This window comes from Pygoscelis adeliae, unplaced genomic scaffold, assembly GCF_000699105.1.
Source record: "Pygoscelis adeliae isolate BGI_AS28 unplaced genomic scaffold, ASM69910v1 Scaffold156, whole genome shotgun sequence".
In the NCBI taxonomy this organism is placed as follows: domain Eukaryota; kingdom Metazoa; phylum Chordata; class Aves; order Sphenisciformes; family Spheniscidae; genus Pygoscelis; species Pygoscelis adeliae.
The window spans coordinates 4,234,281-4,247,407 of record NW_008825016.1 but is presented as its reverse complement, the minus strand read 5'-3'; the positions used below and the strand labels follow the sequence as shown (position 1 = coordinate 4,247,407).

The following is a 13,127-nucleotide window of genomic DNA, read 5'->3' as shown; positions in this document are numbered from 1 at the left end:
TAAAAAACATAATGAAAAGACAGTAAGAATTAGCAACGCTGGAAAACCATAAAACTGAATGCAAAGCCTCAAGCTAAACACCTTGGCAACTATGTCTGATGAAGTTATACAACATTACCGCTTACAGTTTGATTTTTTTTTTTAAATATATAGGCTTATTTATTTTGTACAGCATCAGAATACTTATAGCTTCTGAATAAAATTTGAGAAAGCAGCACAAAAATATGAAGAAATCCACTCAAATTCCATTGCTACTAGAATTCTGTTTGTTTGTTTGTTTGTTGTATTATTTTGCATTCGCAAAAAAAGAGAGGAATCTCCTCATCATATACTATTCCCTCTCTATGTATGAAGACAGAAAACGGTATTGCCATTTGAAAATTTGTACCATTTCTGGAACTCATACAGGTGAGGTCCAAACCACGTCAAGAACAAAACCTTAACTTCTACTCATTAAACTTCAGATAGACAGCTCAAAATACCAGTTCTTACATCAGAAATGTTATTATCCTTAATTTCAAATCAGTCCTTCTGTTCTGAAAAATGAGACCAAATGTGTCCCAGAACTGGGCATCTGAGAACCACGGCACCCAAGATCACTAATATTTCAACAATCCATTCATTTTAAGCTGGTTTTCAGCTTCTGACTGTGCCGATTGGTCTGCTTAAAACCTGGATATTTTCAGGCTTTGCACACAGTAAAGAAAAGTCCTATACAGGCTTATCATTGTCACCCACTTTCTTTCATATCATGGCCTAATGAGTTAGAAAGAATTAGAAACCTGGTCTCTTTGATACTTTTTCTTTTGCTTTTTTTTAATTCCTCACTCTGACTTGTATGACCTCAAACAAGCCACATTCTTTCTGACACTTATTCTCTCTGCATTCAAAGTGTGGGAGTGACAGTAGCTTACCTCAATACGGTGCTGTGATGCATAACTAAATAACCATGAAGTGCTCTGCAACATGGAAAATAGCATTAAGGCCACTGGCTGACAAAAACAGAAGTAAGATGCAGGAGTTCCCTGGCACGCAGATCAATGTTTAATCCACTAGATTATGTGGCCAATGGGGACAACTGCTAGAGTGATAAAACTGATAGTTGGCACATTAAATTTGCTTTTTGATTACTAGTATTTGCATGATTCACTACAAATGTTAACTACTTGAAATTTCTTAAATTATGTATGTTCCTTAAAATTGGAGAAAACTTGAGTAACATTGCATAATTATTAACACAAATATTCTTTTTTCTCTTATAAATCAGAAAGTGTTTAGAAAAAGATACAATTGAGATACCACAAACCATGTGGTATTTTTTTACCATGTAAAAAAATACAAACACAAAAATACTCCATTTCGCTATCTTCACTTGCATAAGAATTCTTAAAAAGTATTCACAAATCTGCTCCCACTATTATGGAAAACAAAGCCCTGTTGCAGACTCCTTAACATGAAGACTGTGGAACATCTAAGTAAATGGATAAAATCATCAGAGTGCTGTTCATATTTATACTAGTTGTAATAAATACTTATCATGGAGCCCAGAAACAGCTTTTAATGGTTGGACTCTTGTAAAAGATACAAACAGCGGAAGTGATAAACTGTACAAACAATTACAAACAGAGAACATGCTTTCCAGCAAATATTGTACTGATTTATATTGACTTGATATCCTGCTACATCATTTTAATTTCTTGCTTTGTTATAATGACTGCTTTCACAAGACCTAATATTGTAATAGAAAATAGAATCTGCTTCAAAAGAGGGTAAGTAGAAAAAAAGAGGAGTCTCACTGTGTACCAAAATCTGCAAAGTACCAAAATGAAGCTGAAGTGATACAATTATCAGCACTCCCATGGTTTGGAGCAGGGCCTAGAAATCTGGCAAGGAGTGGTTTTTTCGTCCGAGATGTACTTGTTGCCATTCTTGTGACAACCTGCCTACATAATTATTTAAAACAGTACCTGCAGATACTATTTTCAAGCTGGCTCCGCTCCCTGAGGAATCAACAGTTATTTATAGGGTTTTGAAGTTACTTGATACTTGAGATAACCACACCCCTCCTTGTATCAGTGACCCTGATAGTTCACATAGTTTTGATTATTTCTGTAGGCAGAATCTAGACCCCATTGATTTAGACACACTCATAATTCACCCTACACACACACAAGTTGCAAATATCACTGAAACCTAAACAATACGAATGAGCAATGCTTCCTTTTTGTAGGGAAGCAACACATCTGTCCCAGAGCCATGGAACCCATAAAGCTGCCATGGTCCTGTTACAAAAACTCCTTTGTCAAGATAATCTCACCTGTACTTCTGAATCAGCATCAACATGCTGGAGTTGAAACCAGGTGTCTCTGTTATGATACTTCTGCAGATCTTCTTTCTGTATAGCTACCTTCCCTGGAAATAAAACAAACCAGAAGCACAGTTTAAAGACATCCTATAGCTCCCACAAAGTACATTTCCATCAAAAACAAGTTTTAAAACAATGATTTAAGGACTGTCCTATTCAAGAAAGGCTTTAGAGCAAGGAAAGATTTCTTCAGGGCATACTTCTTTACACAGTACATAATTCTTTCTGATGAGCAGCTTTTTCCACTTCGTATTGTGAAAGACACTAAAATTCCTAATGTCATACTCACCTAACAGACCGAAGCACTGGCCTCTGTGGATGAGCTTGTAAGTATGCTTATAGTAAAAATACCATTATTGCTTCTTTAACATGACAATTAAACTTGTGGGAGGAAAAGCTCTAAAATTGTTGGAGAGAGGGGGGCTGTTTGTTTCTGATTTTTGAGGCAGATGTCTATAACAATCCCCAAAGAAAATTCCATGCATGGGGTTATTGCTAACAATATTTTAGGATGAGGCTTTTCAATATATATTTTTGTAGAAGGGCAGCAACTAGAGATGTCAAGTCACAGCAGATTCCCAGATCTGCATTTTGAGGCCCTGTTGACCTACCTCCCTCACTCAAATCTTGCAGAGTTTGCATTTGCAACCCAGAGCCACCCAAGTACTACCCCTGACTATACAGAGAAAAAAAAAAAAAAAACAACACACCGTAGAGCTTCTCCCCTCACTTTTTTAACCCCCTCTTACCCCTACCAAATTAGCTGTTTTGGTAGTTATGGCACCAGCAGACAGTTCCATGCCATGAACTAGTGTACATGTATGCCAAGGGCTAATATATATGTAAAGCTGAAACTTTTATCTTGCCCAGTCTCTCTCAGGCATTATATAAAGCACTCTCTGAGGGGCAGTGAAACTTCTTCCAAGCGTCTTTCATTGTATATACAAAGCGGAGCATGGCATGCCTGAGGAGCACGTGATCCTCAGAAAGCAGCTTTGAGCTGGGTGGTTCCCCAGGCACTTAGCAAAGCAGCATGTTCAAAATGAAGGAATCCAGGACAGTCAGAGACATTCACGAGGCTTGAGAAAGCTGTTTTTTTGGCAATGTGGTTTGGTAGCAGACTTCTCTGCTAGAGCGAGTTGCTCGCATACAGTTTGCAGCCACCGCTTTGGTACAGAAACACAGACTTTAACTAAATTCTGCTAGATACAATATACCGATGCACACAGTCTTGGTGGGAGAGAGATTTCCAAGGCTTCCCAAATCCATGCAGTTTGGCCAGACATCAGTAATACATTACCCCAGCAAATGTTAACAGAACACATTTACCTCCCCCCCAAAAAAAATCCACAAGATGGAAGACTATGAAAATGGCAAACACAAAGTATTCTCCCTTCTGAAATCTAAAAGCTTACTAAAGTCCCAGCTGGAAGTTATTACACCCCAGTGTTCCCTCAAATTTTGGCCTTTTCCTTTAGCTGTTGTTGAATGGCTCCACCCAGCCCTCCTGTTGGCTGGGCTGCTCCACGTACCCTCCTGCAGCTGCTGCTGCATTCTTCTGTCACCCTCGGGCTGCTTCTGGTGACAGTTTCCAGATTTCCAGTCCCAGTTTCTAAACTACTCTGCCATCCATCCACAGCTGCCCCCCGTAGTATCCACCAGGGTTTCTGCTCTGGCTTCCACAGAGCTGCTGACCCATTACTCCCAAGTCGTGCTCATTCTGCCCTCAGTGCTCTCCTCCCCCTCTTTGTCCTTTAGAGATTACCAGATCCATCTCCTGGCAAACATTAAACTAGAGATTAACAAGGCAGATTCATTACCAGGCTCTTTACTGGATATGCACAGCAAGCGACTTGAAACTTCTTAGAAAAGCAATAATGAAATTACACAAACCTACAAAATAATATGGCAGAAAGGGTAAATAAGACATCTGAACTGCGCTGAACAGAGGACACCAAGTTATGCTGCTGAGAATCTCTGTAATGATGGGTGTGTATTTTCAAAGCTCCTACTTTTATTCTTCAACCACAGCAGTTCGTGGGCAACCTAGTTTCTCTAAAATATTTTGAGAGAGTAATTTAAACGCGTGACCTTCCAATAATTGCTTTGGACCTCATTTGAAATTGTTTACTTTCACTGCTTGCTATCCTCACTGTACCCTTTAATCTCTTGCAGAAATCCTCCACCTGACTGCAGTGTAGCATGCACTTCCCAAACACCATCGCCCGTATCTTTCAATCAATCTTATTCACAGTCACCACCCTTGCAGGGAACATCCTTGGGGAAAACTCAAGGACGACTTCACCAACATCTGCACCTATACGTAGCATAAATGGTGTTATCACTGTCCCCTCTTTCAGCAGGGAGTTCCACTGCTCTCCAGATAGCAAGATAACCCAGATGGGTCTGACTGCACATTCCGCAGTCCATAATTGCGGCACAAAGTGTTTGGAGGCAATGGTACATACCTCCAGCTCCAAGAGGGTTAACATGGTGGTACAACTGTTTTGATTAGGAAACTGTTTGAACAGCACTGTTTGCTCTGCACACAAGCAAATCTTATTAATGAGTGAAACCTATTGACTGGGCTGGCTGGAAGCCAGGGTTTTTCACTGTATATGAAATGATTCACAAAGAAGAAAAATCTACTGGGGGAAAAAAAAAAACCAGGGGGGGAGGGAAAGGAGAGTGAAAAAAGGGCCTACACTTTGGCTAGTCTAAACATATACAAAGGTATATTACTGATAGGGCAGATTGTTTGATCTGCCCTGTTAAACAATTCTCTGTGTACAAGAGCACCCTGCACAATTTCTGTTTACAACTCTTTGCCTGTACTGGCTATATGTCCATATGCTCACCCAACCCGCACTCCTCCTCCTCCTCACCAGGCCCATGTAAGGCACAGTGCAGGTGCTGAGCACAGCCAGGTCCAGCCCTCCTCTATACAGTCACTGCTCTGCCACCAGCTGGCCTACATCTGACCTGGCTCAAACAACTTCTAGCCTTGCCAGAACTAGGTTAAATCTAGGCCAATAATCACAAGCTGTTGGCACCTGTCATTTGACCTGACACTACACAATAAGGGCCTACAATTCTCCTCGAAGATAAACCTGACACAAGAGGTCAGAAAGGTTTACCACCACTCATTTACAGGATGCCTTCCTCTTTGTGGTTCTTCAGCACACTCCCAAACTCGAGCCCATTGTCCCGTGCTCTTTCTCAAGACTTGGGTGGCTGCCAGGCAGCAGCAAGAGACTCCAAAACTTGCACCCGAGGCACCCAGCCACTCCTGCTGGTTTCCTCAGAGCTGCCCCAGGCTGCAGGGAGTCTGGGTCTGTTTAAGCTTTTAGATACTGTATGGGAGGAGGCAGGAAACAGCAGAGCATGCTGAATGGTGTAAGGTGTAATTTCAAAACTTAAGTTACATTTTTAAAAGTTAGATTCTCAGCAATAAGACCAGCAACAATGAGGTAAAAGCATTCTTCTCATCTGAACTAATTTCTTTCTGAAGTCTGACATTCACAAGGACCTCGCGTTGGGGGAGGGTGGGGAAACCCCACACAATCCTGCATGTTTTTCACCCATATGGCAGCAATTTTCCTATGTCCCCCCAGTTCAGACTGAACAGATTTTCACTGGCACATTTAAATCCTAAGCCCTGTGTTCAAAACAAAGATATTACATGTCACACCTGACCCCTTCCTTCTGTGAATATCTCTTTAGGGAAAAAAAAAATCTCACAACAACCTATTATTTCAAACATGGGGCCAGCTCACAGATGAATGAAGTTACTAGCTAGGGCCTGGACGGTCCTAAGGGTGCAAATTCCACTTTCTGATCCCTGGTGCAAACTGATTTAAAAGCCTTCTACTTTCCCCACCCATGCACCCCTGTCCCTGTGGCATACTGCACTGAAACTGTTGAAGAACCTGATCCAAGCTAAAAAACACCCAACAATGAAAATAAACATTCTGGGGGAGGAGAAGGGAGGAAGAAATAAGTTTCAGGGGTCATGTGTGGGTGTTGTTGGCATTTTTAAACACACAGATCATTTCAACTGACCTGTTTTATGGCTTCCCCACTCAAGAATCACATTAACACAGCTAGAAGATAGGAGATAGCAGAAGGTCAACAATTTGGGCACAGAGGCAGAAATATGCAACAGAGATGGGTAAGGATTTCTGGCTACACCACTTGGGAAAGTGTTTGTGGAAGCACCGCACCCTCAGTGCCTGTCCCTCACTGGAGTTTCAAAAGCTCTTCCCAGGCAAGTCAATGCAGCCCATTAGCTTGTCCCTGGACACACCTGGGCTTGTTAATTCAGGGTCTAACATCTCCATACAAAGACTAACAGAGTCGGTGATTTGGCTCAGGCATTCTCCATCCAGTCACAACTACCTTCTGTCTGGGTTACCTGCTGGTGACAAAAGGATTAGACACTAGTTTGAGGATTACATTGCACTCACCTTTTAAGACTCATTTGCCAGTTTGCAGAGTGTTTGCTTCACAGCTGAGATATGTGAATATTTACATCAGATGCTAGATTAGTAGAAGATATATTACTTTACTGAAAAAGAAGTCAGAGAGCAATAGGACAGGAGTTTGTAATTTTAAAAGGGCACGAGGGTCTACCTGAAAAATGATCCAACAGTTATTTTATAGAACCCTAAAAATAGAGCATTTCAGGAGCTCTTGTATCTTCTCTTTAAGTTATCTTTCTCTCGGAATAGTTGCACAGTGAAAACCACAGAACTTTGCATATTGCTGCCAAGTGAGCTGAAGCAATATAATGTAATATTTTTAATACAACATACTCCATTAACACTGACTGCAGTATAGTTAATTTATAGCAAAGGGTTAGCCCTGAGTCACATGTTAAAAGGCCCAAATGCCTAATTAATTCAGTCTTCTCTCAGCTCTGAGCAGAGACTACTTTGCCTCCTATGGGCTGCAATATTAGGCAGTAAGAGGACATGGAAGCTAGTTCAGAAATTGCTTCATGCTAGTATATTAAGTGCACAGACACACTACATCAGTGAATTCATTTAAAATAACTGATATGAAGAAGAGTCACTTTCAATAGCTGGAAAGATTAAGGACAAATCAGAATCCATTTTAATCAATGTCTTAGGCTGTAAAAGCCTTATGAAACTTTAATTACCTTGAAATCTCCAACTAGGAAGCACCACTACTGATCCAGACTACCTGGAATTTTATAATTATCTGTACGAAAGGTTATTTGTCATCGAAGTACAGAAACTTTGCAAGACAGAAAGGGCTAGATGCCTGTCTTGTTCAAGAACAGCACAAATTCACTCACCCCTCCCCATAACAATGAAAAAGACTGAAACAAGCAATCTCCCTACTTGAGGATTAGAAAGATAAGGATGAGAATTGGGGGCAACATAAAGCTTCAGAGCCTTAGATGCAGCAGAATGGCTCCCTCCCGGCTCCTGTGCAGTGCACCATGAAGCACAAGCACTACTAGACCATCTGCTACCATGGGTAAGAATTAGTGGTGACAACGGCAGAACACTTCCAGCACAGCAGCGGTGCATCCTACACAGAGTACTGAGGTGTACTATATTCAAGACCCCAGTTTTGTTTGTTTTTTTAATAACTAGTCCAAATATAATAATAATATCACTTATTAAACCCATTTTTCCCCTTCATGGGATTTATCTTGGATAATAAGGCAGAGAAAAGTAGGCTGTGGGTAAGACATAGCTTCTATCCTTAAAAGTAAGCTGCATTGCATGGACTATCCTCTATCAGGGTAGTTTTGCTGGCCACAATCCTGAAGATCTTGCCTGGCTTACATCGCAATTTCTACTCTCCCTTCCTGTTAAAAAAAAAAAAAAAAATAAAAACCAACAAGCCTACCCAACCACACCCCTGGTACCAATTCTCTGCCAGCTGCTCTCTGGCCCCTGAAAGTGTCCATACATTTGAGAAAGGTGGTATAGCCCGTGGCTGGTTGCAATGGGAGAGCAGTCCTAAAATTTAGACTTGCAGTCACCGTTGTCTGCCTTAGAGTAGGCACCAGGACCCTGAGCATGCTGCCTGCACTGAACAACCATCATCTCCTTCATCCCCTCCATCACCAGCCCCTTCCAGGTACTGCCACCAGAAGCCACCGCTACAGCACCTTCTTCACAGTCCCAGTCTTTGCTTAGTTCAAGCAAGGCATAAACCAGACAGACTGCTTAACATCTGCTACTGCTGAGATAAGTCAAGTACTGCAGAAAATACAGAAAGTCCAGCTCAAACTGTAGCAGTCAGAGGTAAGCTGGGAGAATGGATCTATGGTGATATTCCAAATACAGATAGTGTTAACACTGTGATTTGGTAAGGAGGAAGGTTGCATAAAAGAACAGTCGAGGTTCTAGCACATTATGCTCAGTAGTTTTGTTTATAATATGTGTACTTGGAGGAGGAAAAAGGAAAAATATGTATTTTTGAAAGCTCAACTTTGTTTTCTTGCTTTTGTGACCATCTGTTATATTAAAAGATATTGTGAGTGCATTCTAACAATTTATTCTATGCAGAAAGTCCTTATTTTAGACTTTCTATGCAACTGTAGAGAATCTTCTCAGGATAATTCTAGTTTATAGCTTCTCAAGACTTGTCATTGTGGGACAGAGTCATCTGTTTCCTTTATTTCATTAGTAGCTATATTTATACCATACTGAGTAGCTATTATTCCCATGTCATCCAACACTACATCACGGAAACAGTAAACCAAGTTGTGACTGCTGCCTAAGCCACGGTCAGGGTGGAGGAAACAGAGGAACACAATTTTCTCTTAAAATCTTGATCTCTGCTTTGCGTTGTATTGGAAGATCTTTCCTCCACTTAGCTAGCAAGAAGCATATTTTAACAGGAATGATTATTTTTCAATTTTTCTTTTAAACCGATAAAATAATCAAAAGGTGATGCTTCAGCTACATTTGGCAACAGTTACCTAATAACCGTAGACAGTTTGCTTGGAAATTTGGTAATAAATGGTGGCAACTCTACAAACACACCTCCTCAGCTTTGGAAGTAGTCATTAACAAAGGCACAGTCACCCCAAACATGCAAGCCTCAAACAACTTTCAGTTCCAGCGTGTTTTCATTCTGTGAGAGTGTCCATGAGCTATGATTTGGTTTCATCTACTTTAGTCCAGAGCAGCTAAGTTTAATTACCTCTGAAGGCAAATTTCTTTTATTGCCTTATTTTGCTTCAGCTCATCTAGTATTAAGCAGGAAGATAGTTACAACCTGCCAGGATACAATGGCCAGAAGAGTTTCAATTTGTTGTAGAACACACCTAATATCCTCTATGAAGGTGACTTACAGCAGTTAAGTTATAGTAAGTGTAATTGACAGAATCACTTGCTAGTCTTCTCCCCACTGGCTTTCTGCTCCTTCACTGAAGAGCTTAGGCATTTCACAGCTGCGCTTTATTCAGTACCATTCCATCCCCATCAGCATCCCCAACCAAGCCTGCCCCTCAGCCAAGAGTACCACAAACTTACAGAAGAAAGTTCTTACTCCCCAGTGCAGTACGGGGGCCAAGACTTGATACAGTGAATTTACTTCTTCCCCTCAGAACTTCACAGGAGGTGCATTTTGTTCTGTTCAGGTTCCTACTTAACACAGATGTTTTAGCAAGTCAGTTACGTGCATCTGTTACTAGAACAAATGAAGTGCTGGGGGAAAAAAAAACCCAAACATCTGATTTGTGATTTAAGTAGAGGATAAATAATTGTGTACTTGTCACCTGAAGGGCATATGATATTACCCATTCTCTCAGCACAGTGTTAAATGACTTGGTGTGGCACATTTCCTGTTTTTTAACTGATCTGTAAGTTCAAGGTCACAACCTGGCAGCCTGAACTGTTCATTACACACCTAAGAGAACACCAGCTCAGGGCATATTGTGGAGATGGTTTTCTTCACTAAATCAAGCTCAATTATTAAAGGGTGAGAAAAGCCTTCTGTCCCATTGTATTGGCACAGCTGCCTCATTCAACATTTCTAAAAAGCTGAAAACTAAATATCAAAACATAATCATTAAAGAACTTATGTTTACATTTGCCTTATTTAGCAGCACTACTATCCTAATATTCCTTCTACTGCATCCAGCCGGAGGTATCCATTACTACTGGAGGGGTACCAATTGACACTTTTTCAAGTTAATCCCATCTCCTCAATGTTTTTCTCATTGTAACAACTGGATGGAAATAGCTATCCTATGTATTATACAGACACATGTTCCATCAAATTGGCCTACTACTCCTATTTGATCACTTGGAAACAAACAAACCTAATTTTAAATGGAATTTACCATTACTTTCAGTAGTACATTTCCTACTCAAAGCATCTCAACATACTATATAAATCAGTACATAAACTCTAGCCAGTAACAGTCAAGACACACAATATCAATTAAACAACGACTTAAGACTAGTTTATTTCCACAGTAACTGTGTATTTGCTACATTTTATCTAAAAAAGGACAAAACATATTTCAGAACCACTGAGCTCCGCATTTTCTTCATTATATTTGCATTTCAATCATCCAAGATTCTTCCAAGACACAGTTGTTCAAGAGTTGTATCTGTTTAGCTAACAAAATCCTACATGACTTAGCAAATTATGATTAGGAAAATGCAAATGTAATAAACAAACATGCAAACTCAGATATCTTTATCTGCACAATCCTCCCATCCTGTACACCAAAATACTACAGTATGTTCCAAAACATATCTGCTACACATGTGTTCCAGTTTCTGAATTTGTTTGGTTCTCCTCGGAAGTTTCTGTCAGAAGTTTCAGGGGTTTCTTGTTTTTCATTTTCTCACCCCCACTCCTTCCGCTTTTGGTGGCTTGAGCATTCTCATCTGTCATACATTGAGTTGCATTTTGGATGTTAAAAGAATTTACCATCATAAACTTGTACTTCTTATTTGAATAAATAAAAGCATGCCTACTCTGAGCACCAGTCATCCTGGGAATCAATATTATAACATCAAGAGAAATTTCTGGCAATACTAAATAGTGATTCAAAAGGAACTCTGCTAGCCAACCATCTTCAAAAAATAGGTACTTGCCAAATTCTCACCATTTTGACAGACATGCACTCTATTCTCTCTCTGTCTCGAAACCCCCTCAAAACCAGCCAAACAAACAATGCAAACAGATGTCAAACATACCAGATCACACAGGAAACACAGGCAAATTCACAAGCTCAGTAACATCTGAACTTAAAATTAGTCTCCCTGGATGGAAGATACAACCCCCAACTCCCTTCTCCGAGAAAGTTTGTTGCTGGATGAGCATGGGTAACCACATTTTCTTCAGCAGAAATGTCTCATGATGACATAATATAACAAGCAATCTCTGTAATGCAAAGGGCCCCTATTTGCAGAATTTGGCGGTTCAGTGGAAAAGAGCTTATTCCAGCACTACTCTGACCAAGCTTTTTCAGTAGGGATCTCTTCCAAACCTCCCTTGCTCAAGCCTCTTCAAGAAAAGGTCTCTTTAAGACTGAGCTGAAGATACATATAGAACAGCTATTCCTTTTAAATATTACAGACTTTGTTCCAGTGAAAGAGTTCCCTTTCTCAAAAAAACTCCACTGCTTAGCTTTGCTGCTGCTGACTTCTGTTCAATAGGAACTACTGAAAATATCCACATGCAGTTACTCCAGAGTACTGTTCTCTTTCCAGAACGTTTTCCTATTACAAGCAGAACTTACAGAGTTAGTTTCAAAGTGACGGTAATTCTGGATTTTTTCTTTCTCTCCATTGCTATTTACCACACATCCACATCTTTGAAATGCTCTTCAAAACATGTCTGTGATAAGGAGTGCGGGGAACAGAGGGGGGAAGAGGGGAGAAATCAGACTACAATAGCTAATATAAGTCCATGGGACCTGATGAGATCCATCCGCAGGTCCTGAAGGAACTGGCGGATGAAGTGGCTAAGCCACTATCTGTCGTATTTGAGAAGTCGTGGCAGTCTGGTGAAGTTCCCACTGACTGGAAAAGGGGAAACATAACCCCCATTTTTACAAAAGGAAATAAGGAAGACCCGGGGAACTACAGGCTGGTCAGTCTCACCTCTGTGCCTGGGAAGATCTGGGAAGCTATGCTAAGGCACACGGAGGACAGGGAGGTGATTCGAGACAGCCAGCATGGCTTCACCAAGGGCAAGTCCTGCCTAACTAACCTAGTGGCCTTCTACAATGGAGTGACTACATCAGTGGACGCGGGAAGGGCTACAGATGTCATCTATCTGGACCTCTGTAAGGCCTTTGACACGGTCCCCCACAACATCCTTCTCTCTAAACTGGAGAGGTATGGATTTGATGGGTGGACTGTCTGGTGGGTGAGGAATTGGTTCGATGGTCACATCCAGAGGGTAGTGGTCAACGGCTCAATGTCCAGATGGAGACTGGTGACAAGTGGTGTCCCGCAGGGGTCCGTACTGGGACCAGTACTGTTTAATATCTTCATCAATAACACAGACAGTGGGATCGAGTGCACCCTCAGCAAGTTTGCAGATGACACCAAGCTGAGTGGTGCGGTTGACACGTCTGAGGGGTAGAATGTCATCCAGAGGGACCTGGACAAGCTTGAGAAGGGGGCCTGTGTGTACCTCATGAGGTTCAACAAGGCCAAGTGCAAGGTCCTGCCCCTGGGTCGGGGCAACCCCTGGTACCAATACAGGCTGGGGATGAAGGGATTGAGAGCAGCCCTGCCGAGAAGGACTT

The 13,127-nt window shown here is 41.2% G+C and overlaps 1 protein-coding gene across 1 annotated transcript in view; it reads right to left on the bottom strand.

The window, feature by feature from the left end:
* Positions 1-13,127, bottom strand: part of RASA3 (RAS p21 protein activator 3) — a 96,613-nt gene that overhangs the window by 69,295 nt on the left and 14,191 nt on the right. Inside the window, exon 3 of the mRNA XM_009326264.1 lies at positions 2,318-2,412. Within this exon, the coding sequence (XP_009324539.1) occupies positions 2,318-2,412 (95 nt within the window). The remainder of the gene's footprint in view (positions 1-2,317; positions 2,413-13,127) is intronic.